Here is a 16,175-nt window from a genome sequence, read left to right as displayed (position 1 = left end):
AAAAGAAAACCTGATTAAAAAAATTCCCTCCCTGCTAGGAACCCAAGCAATCATCTGTAATCTTTGGTAAAACCTGACTATTGAATTTCCCTACAGCACCACCACTGGAGAAATGAAGTATTACATGGCATCTGTTCAAATCAATGAGCTCTGTGTGTAATACAGGACAGGTCCTCCAGAGCAAGAGATGTTCTTTGTAACTGCTCTTCATTTTTTTTTTTTTTGTGGCCTACCCCTGAGCTTCCTCTTTCCATTGTGTCCCCATTTTCAGGATTAGTGGGGGTCCCAGGTGTTGGACCCCTAGTGACTAGCTTGTTATCCCATATCTTATGGATAGGGGATTATAAGCTAAAATGGGACTACCCATTTAAAAGGAACCTGTCACTAGGTTTCTGTCACCGCCTTATATGAGGGCAGCATGAACTAGTGACCGAAATGCTGAACAGATCGGTGTATTACTTGTATTATTCGGTTCAGCCGTTCTCCTAATATGCAGGAGAATGGGAATCTTGCTGAACCCTTCCCCCCACCCTTCAGTTGTTGATTGACAGGTGACTGCCTATACACAGCATGGATAGATAACTGCCAACCAGCAGCTGGTGGGAGGAGTTTTCTGCTGCTTATGAATATCCAGGACTACTGAGCTCATGCACATAATGGAGAGGACTACTTATTATTCAGGAGGATATGTCAGGATCAGCTGCACAGAACAATGTAAATGATACATCATTCTGTTCAGCTTCTCTGTCACTAGTTTATACTACCCTGAGATAGGACGGCATACACCTACTGACAGAGTCTCTTTAACTCTATCCCTAAAAGAGCATACTATTGGCCAAACATGACACCTTTACTCCTCTGTCCCCAGTCAGAACACATGTATATGATGGGGTCAGGAGAGACAGATATACAGCGTATACGGCCGTGCTTACTCTTGTGGAATTTCTTGGCTATCATGGCCGCCTGGAATTCTCTAATTTCCATAGGGAAAGCATGTGAAAACTGGCTGGAGAATTCCACAGTATTATGTGATTAATAATAACACAGTCCCGATTTCTTTGCTCCACCAGAGCGTGCAGACTCTCTAATCTCTCGGGTAAATGTCACGTTGTTCTCCTCAGATTGTCTCACCAGTCACTGCTAATGGGATGGTAAGTAAGCGCCGGCATACAGGGGGCATTGTACGACAACCGACAGATGCCTCGTGGACTCACAATGACGACACGGTCTCCTGATTATGGAGATGATTGGAGATGAGTGAGTCTCCCGAGACTCTTCTAGGGTCGGATTCCGTTAATGTGACTGTCAGATTAGTTTCGGATTTTACATAGTCGGGATTTGATTGAGTTGTTATCTATTAGCGAACTCAGCTGCTGTCTGCTCTACTTAAAGGGAATTAGTCAAATTTTTGGTAATGTCTACTATCTACATTATAAAATAATCCTGAAATTTTTTTTCACTAAAAACTAATTTGAGATGTCCTGTTCTGTACAAATCACTATCCAGCAATGTCCTCCTTATCATCACAGTGACACCAGTATATAGATAAGAGCTAAAGTCAAAGCTCATCCTCCCCCTCTCTGTAGACTGACCCCAGCATGGGTCACAGAGCATGGCTATAAAATTCTAACTTTATTTAGAATAAGGTCTGGGTCAGTCTGTTGTGTCTACCTCCATGGGGTTTGCTATAAAAGTTGTTAAAAACAGCCCGGGCAAGATGGCTGCCCCTATAACAATGTTCAAAAATGTGAAATAAAACCAATTACCATAAAAAAAAGAAAGTGATTGGGAAAAAGAACAAGTATCAATATCTGGCCTTAGTGAGTAAACAAAAAATCTAGGCAATAGATTCCCTCTAAATGATGTACGGCCCCTTTAAGTGAAAATATATTGAAAAACATTCGTAAAGTAGACACAATGAAAGTCTGGAGATTTATTAGGTGGTTTTTGACGTTACAAAAACTGTAGGCTAAATTCCAACAACAATACCGTAAAAATAACAATTTTATTCAGATTCCAGATGTAGGAGTCAGAATCCGTACATGACCCCACAAGCCTGTGTGTGAAGAGAATGCGTACTGTAATAACATGTACCGTGCTGATATAGTCCCTTTATAGGAGTAAATGAGTTGATACTATGAAAGTAAAAAAAATATTTACAGTAAACGTATGTGCGGACATAGAATCGGAATACAAAATGGGTCACATGGGTAACTGGAAACCATCAACAAGTATGGCCATGGCCAATGGTCAACTGAAAGGCAAGATCCTCAGATGACCGTCTCGTGATGTTTAGATGTTGCCATGGCCAATAGTCAACTGGAAGGCAAGATCCTCAGATGACCGTCTCGTGATGTTTAGATGTTGCCATGGCCAATAGTCAACTGAAAGGCAAGATCCTCAGATGACCGTCTCGTGATGTTTAGATGTTGCCATGACCAATGGTCAACTGGAAGACAAGATCCTCAGATGACCGTCTCTCGATGTTTAGATGTTGCCACGGCCAATGGTCAACTGGAAGACAAGATCCTCAGATGACCGTCGCTCGAAAAGTATCAGTGAAACAAAAAGTTTTTTAATTCCATTAACAGACTCAGATGGGGGTCTTCATGGCACTACAGGGGCAGACAGGTCTATTTCGGGTGTCAATACCTATGGAAGTTCTGTTGTGTAACACTTAGCAGTACGGAAGGAAGCTAACACATGGTGGACTTGTCTTCAGGTTTGTCGGTGGAATTTTTCTGAGAGTTCTCACTTTCTGGGATCTTTTTGCAACAAAAAATTTTGTTAAATGAGTCTTTGAAGCTTCTAGATAAAAATCCATAGAGGAAGGGATAGACGCAACTTTTCAGATAAGGGATGATGCTGATGACGTAGTAGTTTCCTTCACTAAACTCTATATCGGATCTGGTTCCCGAGATGATTTCAAGAAGATGAGTTGGAAGCCAGAAGATGATGTATATCAGGGATAGGACCATGATCATCACCACATCTTCCTTAATGTCGGTCAGCGACGGTCGGTCTTCCTTAATGTCGGTCACCGAGTCGCTGGACTGGTCTTGTCTTTGGATCCAACAGTAGGTAAGAATGAGACAGACACTGATCAACATCATTGGAGCCAAAAATCCAATGGCAAACCTGTAAGATAAGAAGGTTATGTTCCAGAAGGAGACTGGATCGGGCCAGGAGATCACGCAATTGGAGAAGTCATCCACATTGGCATAAATAAAGAAGGGGATCCCCAGCAGAAGACTCAGTATCCATATCCCAAGACAGGTCAGTGCATCCGTCTTAAAGCTCAGCTTTTTGGAGAAAAGTGGGAAGAACGCCTGCAGGAAAGAGCTTATGGCCATGGCCACCAAAAAGTAGACACTGGAAAAAGTAGTTAAGGCGGTAAGTGTCCAGTAGAGTATACACATGAAGGTTCCCAAGGAATGCATTATCTCGATGGCAAAAGACAGCAAGCATAACATGTAGATAAAGTCTCCAAGAGCCAGGCTAAAGATGAAGACATTCATGGTCCTCCACATCTTCCTAGACCACAGGAAGATAAAGAGGACCAAAGCATTGCCGATAATGCCCAGCAAACACACCAACAGGAAAGGGATGAAGGCTATCGACCTGTTTTCAGGAACATACAGTTCAAAGGACGAATTAAGGAATAAGGTCAAGTTGTCGGAAATATTGAAAAGGGTTTCCATATCCTCGTCCATTTTCTTTCTGAGATTTGGCCGATCTAAAAAAAAAGGGAAAAGAAAACCATCAATGAATTTTGTCCCAAAGAGGAGTTTATGCAACGTAAGGGAGATCAGAGCCTGAAATCCTGCCCCCAAATATTCATGCATTCTTATTGGTGAGCATAGTAGTCGGCTAAGGACCATAGTTGAGTCTCATGGAGAAAAACTCCTGTCTATGTGGCCCATTGACCTGTATGGACTTTACAGAGAAGGTTCCCCCACTTGGGCCCCTTTCTAAGAATGGCTGCTGGTCATATGTTACATCATACATGCAATACAACACCGAGTGATGAATGTCTTGGGCCACCCTTAGGTAAGCAGGGATGCTATATGCTCAGCCACTCATTCCCATTTTCTGGGCTAGGAACATAAGCAGCTAAGCACACAGTGTAAGTGTACGAGAGCTTGGACTCTTGGACTTCCTGTATGCACCTTCTATGTCTCCCTGTACCAACAACAAAGTGTGCCATGGAAAGTATGTACAGAGCAGGGGCACCTGTCAAATGGCATGGGTCCCTGCTCCTGTACCCTGTATGCCTCACCACTCAGGTTACCTTGCTCACTGGACATGACTGCCTACAGGTATGCCTCACCACTCTGTATACAGGAGCAGGGACTCAAGATGTTTGATAGGTGTCCCTGTTCCTGTACCATTCCCAATCAACTTTCGATTCTGAATCCTTTGGACTCTTCAGACAATTCTTCTTAAAACAAATTTTTTGAGGTTCTTTTACCACTATTAGTCGGCATTGGACCTCCATATTAAACCCAATCATGGATAACATCTACCTGGGGTTTGCATCTGTCCCTCTGTTTTGTGTAGTTGTGATAGGAAAATTTAATTGTGATATTGTGAACTAAGACAGGACCGTACTACTTTACAGCATATGTTGGTGCTATCTATCTATCTATCTATCTCCTATCTATCTATCTATCTATCTATCTATCTATCTATCTATCTCCTATCTATCTATCTATCTATCTATCTATCTATCTATCTATCTATCTCCTATCTATCTATCTATCTATCTCCTATCTATCTATCTATCTCCTATCTATCTATCTATCTATCTATCTATCTATCTATCCATCTCCTATCTATCTATCGATCTATCTATCTATCTATCCATCTCCTATCTATCTATCTATCTATCTATCTATCTATCTATCTAAACAAGTAGATAACTGCAGCACTTAGAGTAGAATCAAAAAAGCGTAAAGTTTATTCCACCCAAAACTTGCGACGTTTCGCTCCCACACTGGGAGCTTTTTCAAGCAGTGTGACAACATGTGCTCAATACAAGTATATATGTGTTCACATTTCAATAAGATGATTGATAAACAATCAATAAATAAAGTGCAAAAAAATCCATATACATATTATGTCAATATACAAAAATAAATCACAGTGCCAACAAAAGTGTGTCATTCCACGTGTAAAAATAGTGACATTTTTACACTATTTTTACACGTGGAATGACACACTTTTGTTGGCACTGTGATTTATTTTTGTATATTGACATAATATGTATATGGATTTTTTTGCACTTTATTTATTGATTGTTTATGAATCATCTTATTGAAATGTGAACACATATATACTTGTATTGAACACATGTTGTCACACTGCTTGAAAAAGCTCCCAGTGTGGGAGCGAAACGTCGCAAGTTTTGGGTGGAATAAACTTTACGCGTTTTTGATTCTACTCTGAGTGCTGCGGTTATCTACTTGTTTATATACCACGCACTATTGGTCCCGTGTGCTGACCGCTTGGCACCCACCTTCTTTTTCATTGAGGAGTGCTGCAGGACTCTCTTATTTACTATCTATCTATCTATCTATCTATCTATCTATCTATCTATCTATCTATCTATCTATCTATCCATCCATCTCCTATCTATCTCCTATCTATCTATCTATCTATCTATCTCCTATCTATCTATGTATGTGTGTGGCAGTATTATTTAACACTTTTATAGACACTGTATGACAATACTATTTGTGCACTATGTGGCGGCATTTTTTAGCATTTGTAACTTTTTATTATAGTGTACTTGTAAAATCTTATTGAAGATAAGAGCCAATGGATTGCTTTATCCAATGTAGGCTGGTTAGTATCTAACTTGATCAATATCCTACAATGGTAATAATAGGAGAAAGTCAGACCGCTCTCCTTGAGGTACGTGAGCAGGGACAAGGGTCCTATAGGTATCCTAGTATAAAGGGGTCTTTCTCGGCTTTGGAATAGCAATAGCCATAGAGGTCATCCTGCAGGATGTAAAGTAAAAAGAGGCAGATTGAGATAAGCTTTACCTGCAGCTCTGAGTGACACACTAGATACACAGGGCCAAGGAGATGCCACAGATGGGAACAATGGCCTCCCTGATAACCTCCCGCCACTATTGAGCGGTTTATGTTTCAGCTTGTTCTTCACTGTTTGATCAATAGCAATGGAAAGAAAACTGCACACAACACAAGAAGACGGCAAACATCCCCGCGGCCCACGTGACCGAGAGACAAAGCTGACAACAAAAACATTCTCCCAGAAAATCTATGGGGATAAGAGATATAGGCAACTCAAGCAGAATGAAGGGAAAAGTGGGGCTCGAAAAGCTGCAATAAGGAAATTTATTTACAAATTTGATGATTTTTTTTTTTTAATGTTCATAAAATTTAAATTTTAAATTTACCAACTGTCACTAAATTGTTAACTGTATAAAGTTTCTGCAGACTTCCTATCCTCCCTTTGTTCTTTCCCCCCCATAGACAGCCTAGCAGACAATGCCGGAGGAATCCTATGGATCCATAGAATAAGCCGCTGCTCATACAGTCTGAGGGGAGGATTGTTTTTTTTTTTACTCTCTGCTCAGATTTCATTATCTGGAGTCATTTTCTGCAGCGATACAGAAAAAAAAAAATCTACTTTACAAATATATCCTGGGGCGGGATACACCGTAACGTTTAGGGCCACCCCGCCTGGAATTGCTGAGTTATGGAATACTTAGACATTGTAGAATTAGTTATTGGGAACTTTTTTTTTTTTTATAGATTTTGAAAGCAAATGGGAATCCCGATCACCAGGTAAAAGCGCAATTGTCTGAGATGTAGACAGAGGTTTTTTTTTACTGGGATAGGAAGAGGTACAGTATAAATGCTACAGGTGTGGAGTCTGTCTCTTTAAGATTTAAAGGGACCTGACACTTTAGACTCCATGTAAAATATTTAATGTAGAGGAAGTTGATTGTAGGTCATTGGTTGTCTATGTATAGTGTGTATGGAAGACCCCTGTGGGGACAACCCTTTTCTCTCCGCTAGAGGAGAGTCGCTAGTAATGAATGGTGCTTGCTGTGATAGATCAGCTAGTTGGTGGGTTGGCATGTAATACTGTATAGAGTGCTAAGTGTATGGCTAGATGGCCATAGATGCTGCTCACCAGGGTTTGCCATAAGCGAGTAAAATAGTGCAAACAAAAAAAAAAGTGTCATTTTGTAAAGCAAAAACCGAACCTGATGTGCGTCAAAGTGTGCGTTTCTGTATAAGACCTATTATACACCTACCTCGATGGGGAAAGGGGGGGGGGCAAGAAGTTGTAGAAACTACTGAAATGCACCATGCGCAGATTACTAGAGTACAGGTACATTACTGTTCGCGCCCCTTTAAGAAATCCGACCCAATTGATAAAACTAATGTTACACATCTAAGATATTTATTTTATTTTTTTTTTTTTAAATCAAAATCCCAAAAAAGTAATTGAGCTAAGTGTATGAATGGCAGGGAGGATGCCGGCAGGGAGGATGGAGACTTACATGACCCAGATGCTGGCGGCTGTGCAGGTACCAGGCTCCAGGACAGAAGGCTTGTGGCTGTGCAGGTACTGTACCAGGCTCTGCACTCAGGACAGGAGGCTTCTGGCTGTGCAGGTACCAGGCTCCAGGACAGGAGGCTTCTGGCTGTGCAGGTACCAGGCTCCAGGACAGGAGGCTTCTGGCTGTGCAGGTACCAGGCTCCAGGACAGGAGGCTTCTGGCTGTGCAGGTACTGTACCAGGCTCTGCACTCAGGACAGGAGGCTTCTGGCTGTGCAGGTACCAGGCTCCAGGACAGGAGGCTTCTGGCTGTGCAGGTACTGTACCAGGCTCTGCACTCAGTACAGGAGGCTTCTGACTGTGGATTCTGCTGCCTCAATGATCAGGGAATTTCCTTCTCTCCATTCATATTTTGGACTGACTCCTTGTAACGCACATCCCACCCCATAATGTGTGAGCCCCTCCTCAGCTAGAAGTGCTCAGGAGGTTGGGAGGGGTCCCGAGGAATAGAGACTTTGTTTTATTGGTGGGAAGTTTTAGCAGGGTCTGGACTTGTCACCCCCCCCCCTCCTTCCCTCCTGTACTGGCAGAGCTGTTAACCCTAGCTGGGATGTGAGGGGATCTGCTGTATTGTACATCAGTCTGTGGAGATACTGTCATACATTCATCATACATTTATACTGTCATACATTCATCATACATTCATACATCATTCATCCCTACCATCATACCTTCACCATACATTGATACGTCATACATTTATACCTTCATACATACATCATACATTAATACGTCACATATGTATCATACATTGATACCATCATACATCCCTACCGTCATACCTTCACTATAGATTGATACCATCATACATTCATCATACATTCATACATCCCTACCATCATACCTTCACCATACATTTATACCATCATACATTCTTTGTGTCAGTATACACTTTGCTAAAAACAGAATTAATTGTCTTTTTCTTTAAAGATGTCATTGTTTTCACTTACAGTTGGCCACTAGAGGGCGAGATTCAGTTTAGCAAATTCTCTTCTGTCTCTGGGAAAGCTGGGTGACAACCAATATAGAGGAGGATGGGAATACACAGCAGGTTGTACCCAACTTTTGCAGATGTTGACCCTGTGACCAATCAGCTGGTGTCAGCGCCGGGTACACAGATACTATAAACAGATGCTGCCCTTCACATGTTCCTATGACCTGCGCCTCTGCCTCCTTTATGAGCCTGGGTGATGTCTGTTACCTTCCTTATTACCTCCTCCTGATGTTTTCCCAAGATGTCCCTGGCTAGGAGATGTAAGATCTGGAGAAATTCCACATTAATGGGCATTCCTTAGGGCGATTTCCTATATGCTTTGTATAATTGTGTGATTTGGCAGCGGAGGACCTCCACCTGGCCTCAGGAATGTTACGGGCTGCACTATAATAACAAGTGGGAGAAGTAAGGACACGCTTATTATAGGGAAGGCTGAGCTTTACACGGCAAGAGCTGAGCAGCACCACCTGTAGGCCCAAAGAAGTAATGCACCAACTGAGATTATACAGATAATAGTCATATAAAGGAATACCCCGAGCAACACTGATACGCTGTGTTACCTCAGGGCTTTAGGGGGCCCACTATGACATAGGGATTCTCGAGAGGTACTCTACCACCAGCTAAAAAGAAAATCCCTGTGTCCTTCTCTACCTAAGCCTCCGCTAGGTAAGTGCGATGCCCTGGCCCCTGGGGGCCACTTCCGCAGTGCTGGTGTTATGAGCGGGCAATGACCGGGGCAGCTGCAGGGGTTATACTTGTCACGGTATAGGCCTGAGGGCGGCACAGCTGTAGGGCCGGTCTGTGGAATCTGCGGGTGATGATGGGCATGCGATTCTTCGCTGCACCTAGTCAGGGCACCAGTTAGTGGACACCAATGCCAGGGTTCAGTAACAGCGGTTTTATTATAGATGAGGTAACTAGTAGCAACAGTTCTGTCCGGATGCAACCGGGTATATAGCAGGCTTTGACAAATAAAGCAGGAGTGGTGCTGCATAGGCTGTGAGAATACGTTCCGGATGATGGGAGTAGGAGTATGAGAGAAATAGCGTTGCTGGGTGGATTAGCTTGAGAATAATACTTGCTGTGAATCCTTGCAGCGATGAAGAGAGATATCTGAATGACACCCAGATGAGAGAGAAGAATCCGGTCACTTGAGCAGGCAGAAACAGCCGAAGACTTGAATATAGCAGAGCACCTAATCCACACTTCTAGTGGTGAAGTGGGAGCTGCAGAGAAGAAGCCCAACTCCTCTGAGGCAGGAGAGGGACGACACACATCCTCCTTGCTTGGAAGCAGGGGGAAGACTAACTTGTCAGCAGGAAGTGGGAGGTCACATGGTTGCTCCTGGCCAGAGCTAGTCGGCCATTGGAGGAACCATGGTTACAGGTCACGTGATCAACAGCCTTGCATACCACTGTACACTATAATAATACACAGGAATACATGAGAATACACATGAGAATGCACATTACCAGAGAATACTAGGGGAAAACCAGCAGCAGTTGCAGTGCAAACCCTTACCAGAACAGGCATTGACACAACAAGAGAACTGGCCATAATAGGAGTAGTAGTCTGCATGTTCTGGGACACTGCATACCTCCCTAGCAAATTTGAGCCGACCTCGGCGAATCTAGAAGGCAGCAAACATGAATAGACTGGACAATCAAACAACAGGAATGAATGATGAGAGTGAGTGTGATGAGGTGTGTGTTTCCCAGGGCACAGGTGAGAAGAGAGAGAGAATGAGAAACCCTAGAGGCAGGACTTCACCTAGGGGTGCCTAACGTACTCTGGCGACCAGGTAGCTAGTGCGTGAACCATCTGACATGTAAGCCAGGACAACTTAACTGCTGGCGGGTGACCCTCAATATTCCAGCCAGTTAGACAGTAGGTTTTCTGTTAAATGTGTTACCCTACTGGAGGAGAACGTGAAGACCTGTGTACTACCTTGGCGTGTCTGAGTAGTGTCTTGGATACCTGGAAGAGAAAAGAACAAAATAATAAAAGCAAACATACATGGGGAGCTCCCTTTCATACCACTCAATCACACACACAAGCACTCCACAGGCCAAACACACGAAAGGGTATCCAAGGTGCGATATGTATGAACCAGTGTGAAGGTTAGGTATGACTATGTGTGATAACTACTGTGTTGGGACAAGACAGAGGTGAACAAATACTGGAAACAAAAGGAAGGGAAACACAACAGACAACAAATACTGCGAGGTCTTGAGGAGAACTGGCTCACATGAATCTGAATGAAACCTGAGAGAAATCTGAATGAAAATCTGAGGAAAATTTGCATACGAACTGGCTCAACTAAATCTTTCCAGCTATAGATACGATAATAATACACAATACTGAGACTGGATGAGAAAATACACTCCTACATAAACTGGACTTTCTCTGAGGTATATATATATACTGACTTCTCTTACTCAGAGGAGGAGCTATCTGACTTTGACACTGGAAAATATACTGTTTTACAAAAGAGGCGCTCTATTCTGAGGCAATCTATGTAACCTTGTGCTTACTCAGAGGAGGAAATACAAAGACTTTGATAACACTGGAATACAATAGTACAATAAGTGCAATAATGAAATAAGTGCAATAATACCCTGTGTGGAACACACAATCACAGGAAAGTGCATTAGGAAGGAATGGGTTAAGTGTCTCTGTGAGGTAGAGTCTCTTTTAGTCAATTAGAACATCGTCCATGTAAAAGGCTCTGGGACAGGCACTAGAGAACCTTTTGTTATTGTAAGTGTCCATCAGCTCATGGCTGGTTAGTACAGGGAACTTGGTCAGGAGGACCAGGCACGAACCTTAAACGTTGCATGAACTAAATGGTGAAACAGCACACAAAAAAAAAACAGTCATAGAACTCAGCCCTTGGGAGGACATTTAACAGAAATGTCCTGGAGGACCCCAAGTGGCACCCCTCTTTTTCTCCCAGGGATAATACCGGGAGGAAGCCGGAGCAGGAGCATCATCTGCTGCGGTGGTGACCACGAGGCTAGGGGTCACGGTGGTCACAGGTGAGACAGTAGGGGCTACTGTGGTCACAGGAGAGACAGTAGGGGCCACGTGGTAGGTGGTGGTAGTGGAGGAGACAGCAGCTTTAGCCACGGCAGGGGAAGGAGCAGTGCTGGCAGCCGAAGTAGATGGGCCCGGAGCAGGGGGCGCGGCGACAAGTGAGCCCAGGGGCTTGAAATCAGGCCAGTCCTCGTCCCATTGCTCTGATGGAGAAGGCAGGAAGGGCCGTTGCACCGCATGTTTTGGCCTGGTGATAGCGGCTGCCCAGGGGCCTTTCGGGGAACCCACCAGGGTATACTCTACCACCTCCCCGGGACTGAGGTTATTCAGGTAGCCCGGCTGATACTCGCGCATCACGGCCCTTCTGTTAGCGAGTACCAGTAGGCCGGTGTAGGAATCCATGATGAGGCCATACCCCCGCTGTTTATCAAATTTAGTAACGGTCCCCCGTCTCCGCTCTAGGGGAGCCTCACCTGGCTTAGGCCTCTCCAGCTTCCGGATGAACAGTCGCTCGGAAGCAGCGTTGGATTCAGCAAATGGAGTATATGGATGGTCCCACAGGGGAGCATACTTGGGATACGGGACAGCAGGGGATCCTTCCGGCACTAGGCCAGACTTGGCAGGCATGCCCCTCTGGGTAGTAGGTGACTGAGCCATAGTGGAAGTGGAGGCCTTGGTCACCGGAGGCAGGCGGGAGAGAGCTTGCTGAATCTCGTCCGCTATTTTCTTTACAATGGGGTCATCACCAAACACCCACCGCGGCAGGAAAGGCGTCTCTGGCCCGGGGAGTCGCCAGGGGCTGGAGAAACAGGAGGCCTTCGGGGCGATCCCTTTGCTAGGGCCGGGTAACGGGGTGTCCGGAGGTCCGGTACTCACTATTTCGTCGCCTTCAGGCGAAGTCGATCCTCCGGTGGAGAATGCTAGACTGGATCCGCTGGAACGATCCTGCTCCGGTGACAAGCTGCAGGCGGAGGATGCACCAGGCGCCGGATGACCGGGCTCGGAACAGGCAGACCGGTCAGACTCCGATATCACGGAACTCCAGCTGTCGTCGTCCGACGGTAGTGGCACTAGCAGACAGGCCGGGTCCAGCTCGGGCAAGCAAGACGGAAATTCCGGTAGCACCGCAGCGGCAGCTGTACACATGTCTTCCGTACTCGCCGCCATCTTGCTTTCCAGTGCCCGGATCTTGTAGCTGGAAGGGGAGGAGCGAGAGGGCAGAAAGCTCGACTCTCCAATCTGCCCAGCAACTGTGACGTCAGTGGAAGCGGCCGGCCAATCAGGAGAGACACAGTCATTATCAATGGCGCCAAGCAATTCCCGCTTCTCGGCCGCATGGCAGTTAACCCCCTCGTCACCGGGGGATGGCGCAGGTAGAAATAACAGCAAAAAGCGGCCATTTTGTGTACAGTCCCAGCCGTGCAGCGACTCAGTTATCAGAACTCCCATGGCAATTTTAGCACAGTCTCTGGAGACGATATTAAACTGTAGATCTGGTACACCGCGTGGCGGGTATATCCTGTTCGTGACGCCAAATGCGATGCCCTGGCCCCTGGGGGCCACTTCCGCAGTGATGGTGTTATGAGCGGGCAATGACCGGGGCAGCTGCAGGGGTTATACTTGTCACGGTATAGGCCTGAGGGCGGCACAGCTGTAGGGCCGGTCTGTGGAATCTGCGGGTGATGATGGGCATGCGATTCTTCGCTGCACTTAGTCAGGGCACCAGTTAGTGGACACCAATGCCAGGGTTCAGTAACAGCGGTTTTATTATAGATGAGGTAACTAGTAGCAACAGTTCTGTCCGGATGCAACCGGGTATATAGCAGGCTTTGACAAATAAAGCAGGAGTGGTGCTGCATAGGCTGTGAGAATACGTGCCGGATGATGAGAGTAGGAGTATGAGAGAAATAGCGTTGCTGGGTGGATTAGCTTGAGAATAATACTTGCTGTGAATCCTTGCAGCGATGAAGAGAGATATCGGAATGACACCCAGATGAGAGAGAAGAATCCGGTCACTTGAGCAGGCAGAAACAGCCGAAGACTTGAATATAGCAGAGCACCTAATCCACACTTCTAGTGGTGAAGTGGGAGCTGCAGAGAAGAAGCCCAACTCCTCTGAGGCAGGAGAGGGACGACACACATCCTCCTTGCTTGGAAGCAGTGGGAAGACTAACTTGTCAGCAGGAAGTGGGAGGTCACATGGTTGCTCCTGGCCAGAGCTAGTCGGCCATTGGAGGAACCATGGTTACAGGTCACGTGATCAACAGCCTTGCATACCACTGTACACTGTAATAATACACAGGAATACATGAGAATACACATGAGAATGCACATTACCAGAGAATACTAGGGGAAAACCAGCAGCAGTTGCAGTGCAAACCCTTACCAGAACAGGCATTGACACAACAAGAGAACTGGCCATAATAGGAGTAGTAGTCTGCATGTTCTGGGACACTGCATAAGTATCTGCTTTGCTTGGAGGGTTCTTGTGGTAGTATTGCATCTGTACAGGGGATACAGCTGTTTGGAGTCCATGTTTAAGATGGAAGAGGGTGGACACAGGTTCTTTAGGAAGGCGTATACAGGTAGTATACTTTCCTTAGTGTCGCTTAGCAACAGGCCATCCACAATGGCGCTTCTCTCAACTATCTCTATGTCCTAAGAGGGACCTTCCTGATATAGAGGCCATCTTCTACCCTCTAATAGGCCCATAGGATACAGCACCATCACAGCTGTGGTCATCCCTGCTCCTTCACATCAGTACTGCTTCCACCCACAATACATACGACCGTTCTCCTGTAGTTCCAAGCACCATGGCCCTTCACCCTTAGATGTCTGAACACCACAGATCTTTTAGCAATAGCACTTTGGTGGAAGGAAGACTCCTTCTCCTCCACCTTGGCAGTGTTCATATTTTATGTTGGGGTCCTCTGTACCGCACATAGTAGAGAGACTCCCTCCACTCCTGCACCGAGTCTTCTTTACCCTTCTGCCTTTACACCTTCTCCAGCCCCAGCACCTTCACTTGGCTGAAGAAGTTTCTGCAGTAAGGCCTCACCACTGGCACGGGGAACATCTGCACACAATACAGCTCATGCCACTCTCCACAAAACCACTTCCATACACAACTTTTATACTGGCATCTCCTCCAGTCTTCATTATGGGTGACATGCTATCTGCGTTACCCTGTACATCATACAGGGCTGGCTCTGCCCAAAACAGGGTTCCTGGGCCTGTAAAAACATCAGCACCGCTTGTCTCTAAATTAAAGCCTGGGTGGTGTGAAAATAGATGAGATGCTCAGTTGTAAAATGGGACCACAGCGTGCCATAACATGTGAAGTGTGGGCACATAGAGCCCAACACACATCTGTGCACTGCCCCTTCCAGGCCTTCCTCACCAGCTCCTCCACCCATTCTTCACCAGCTCCTCCACCCATTCTTCACCAGCTCCTCCACCCATTCTTCACCAGCTCCTTCACCCATTCTTCACTAGTCCCTCAACCTGTTCCTCTCCAGTCCCTTCACCCATTCTTCACCAGCTCCTCCACCCATTCTTCACCAGCTCCTCCACCCATTCTTCACCAGCTCCTTCACCCATTCTTCACTAGTCCCTCAACCTGTTCCTCTCCAGTCCCTTCACCCATTCTTCACCAGCTCCTCCACCCATTCTTCACCAGCTCCTCCACCCATTCTTCACCAGCTCCTTCACCCGTTCTTCACTAGTCCCTCAACCTGTTCCTCTCCTGTCCCTCCACCCATTCTTCACTAGTACCTTCACCTGTCCTTCACCAGTCCCTCCACCTCTTCCTCTCCTGACCCTCCCCCTGTTCTTCAACAGCCCCCCACCTGTTCTTTACAGCCCCTCTACCCATTTCTCTCCAGCCTCTCCACCCATTCTTTACCAGCCCCTCCACCTGTTCCTCACCAGCCCCTTTACCCTTTTTTCGACAGCCCATCCACCCGTTCCTCTCCAGCCTTTCCACCAATTCTTCACCAGCCCCTCCACCCGTTCTTAACCAGCCCCTCCACCCGTTCCTCACCAGCCCCTCCACCCGTTCCTCACCAGCCCCTCCACCCGTTCCTCACCAGCCCCTCCACCCGTTTTTAACCAGCCCCTCCACCCGTTCCTCACCAGCCCCTCCAGCCGTTCTTAACAAGCCCCTCCACCCGTTCCTCACCAGCCCCTCCACCCGTTCCTCACCAGCCCCTTCACTCTTTCCTCACCAGCTCCTCCACCTGTTTCTCATCAGGTATATAATTTCCCTTAGAAAAAAAACAGGGCCTTGTATTATTAGATGTGATGGGTAAACCCAGTTCCCAACATGGTGCCCTTCATTTCACATCTACAGTCTTTCATATAAAAGCTATCCTCATGGCGTACAAGATGGAGGGGTGATAGACACAATAGGGTCTCTGACTATTTTCCCATATCATATTGAATTATGAGTACATAAGTTACACGCAGGCCCTAGAGCCGCTGCCTCATCCACCACTTCTGATCATTGGCCAAGGCGGAGGGTCACGTACTCATAGAGAATAATG

General features: G+C 46.0%; 1 protein-coding gene across 1 annotated transcript; it reads right to left on the bottom strand.

The window, feature by feature from the left end:
- Positions 1–1,918: 1,918 nt before the first annotated feature.
- LOC138800456 (somatostatin receptor type 5-like) lies at positions 1,919–7,939 on the bottom strand. The gene is made up of 2 exons (XM_069982135.1): positions 7,544–7,939; positions 1,919–3,736 (listed from the first exon to the last, which is right to left on the bottom strand). The coding sequence occupies exon 2, from the start codon at positions 3,711–3,713 to the stop codon at positions 2,697–2,699; it is 1,017 nt and encodes a 338-aa protein (XP_069838236.1). The 5' UTR covers positions 3,714–3,736; positions 7,544–7,939; the 3' UTR covers positions 1,919–2,696.
- Positions 7,940–16,175: the final 8,236 nt, after the last annotated feature.

This window comes from Dendropsophus ebraccatus, chromosome 9, assembly GCF_027789765.1.
Source record: "Dendropsophus ebraccatus isolate aDenEbr1 chromosome 9, aDenEbr1.pat, whole genome shotgun sequence".
NCBI lineage: Eukaryota > Metazoa > Chordata > Amphibia > Anura > Hylidae > Dendropsophus > Dendropsophus ebraccatus.
Note: the sequence above shows the minus strand (reverse complement) of the source record. Positions and strands in the feature narration are given on the sequence as shown.

Bases quoted from the DNA above. Each gene is read 5' to 3' on its own strand.
- LOC138800456 (XM_069982135.1), bottom strand. From the start codon at position 3,713: ATGGACGAGGATATGGAAACCCTTTTCAATATTTCCGACAACTTGACC.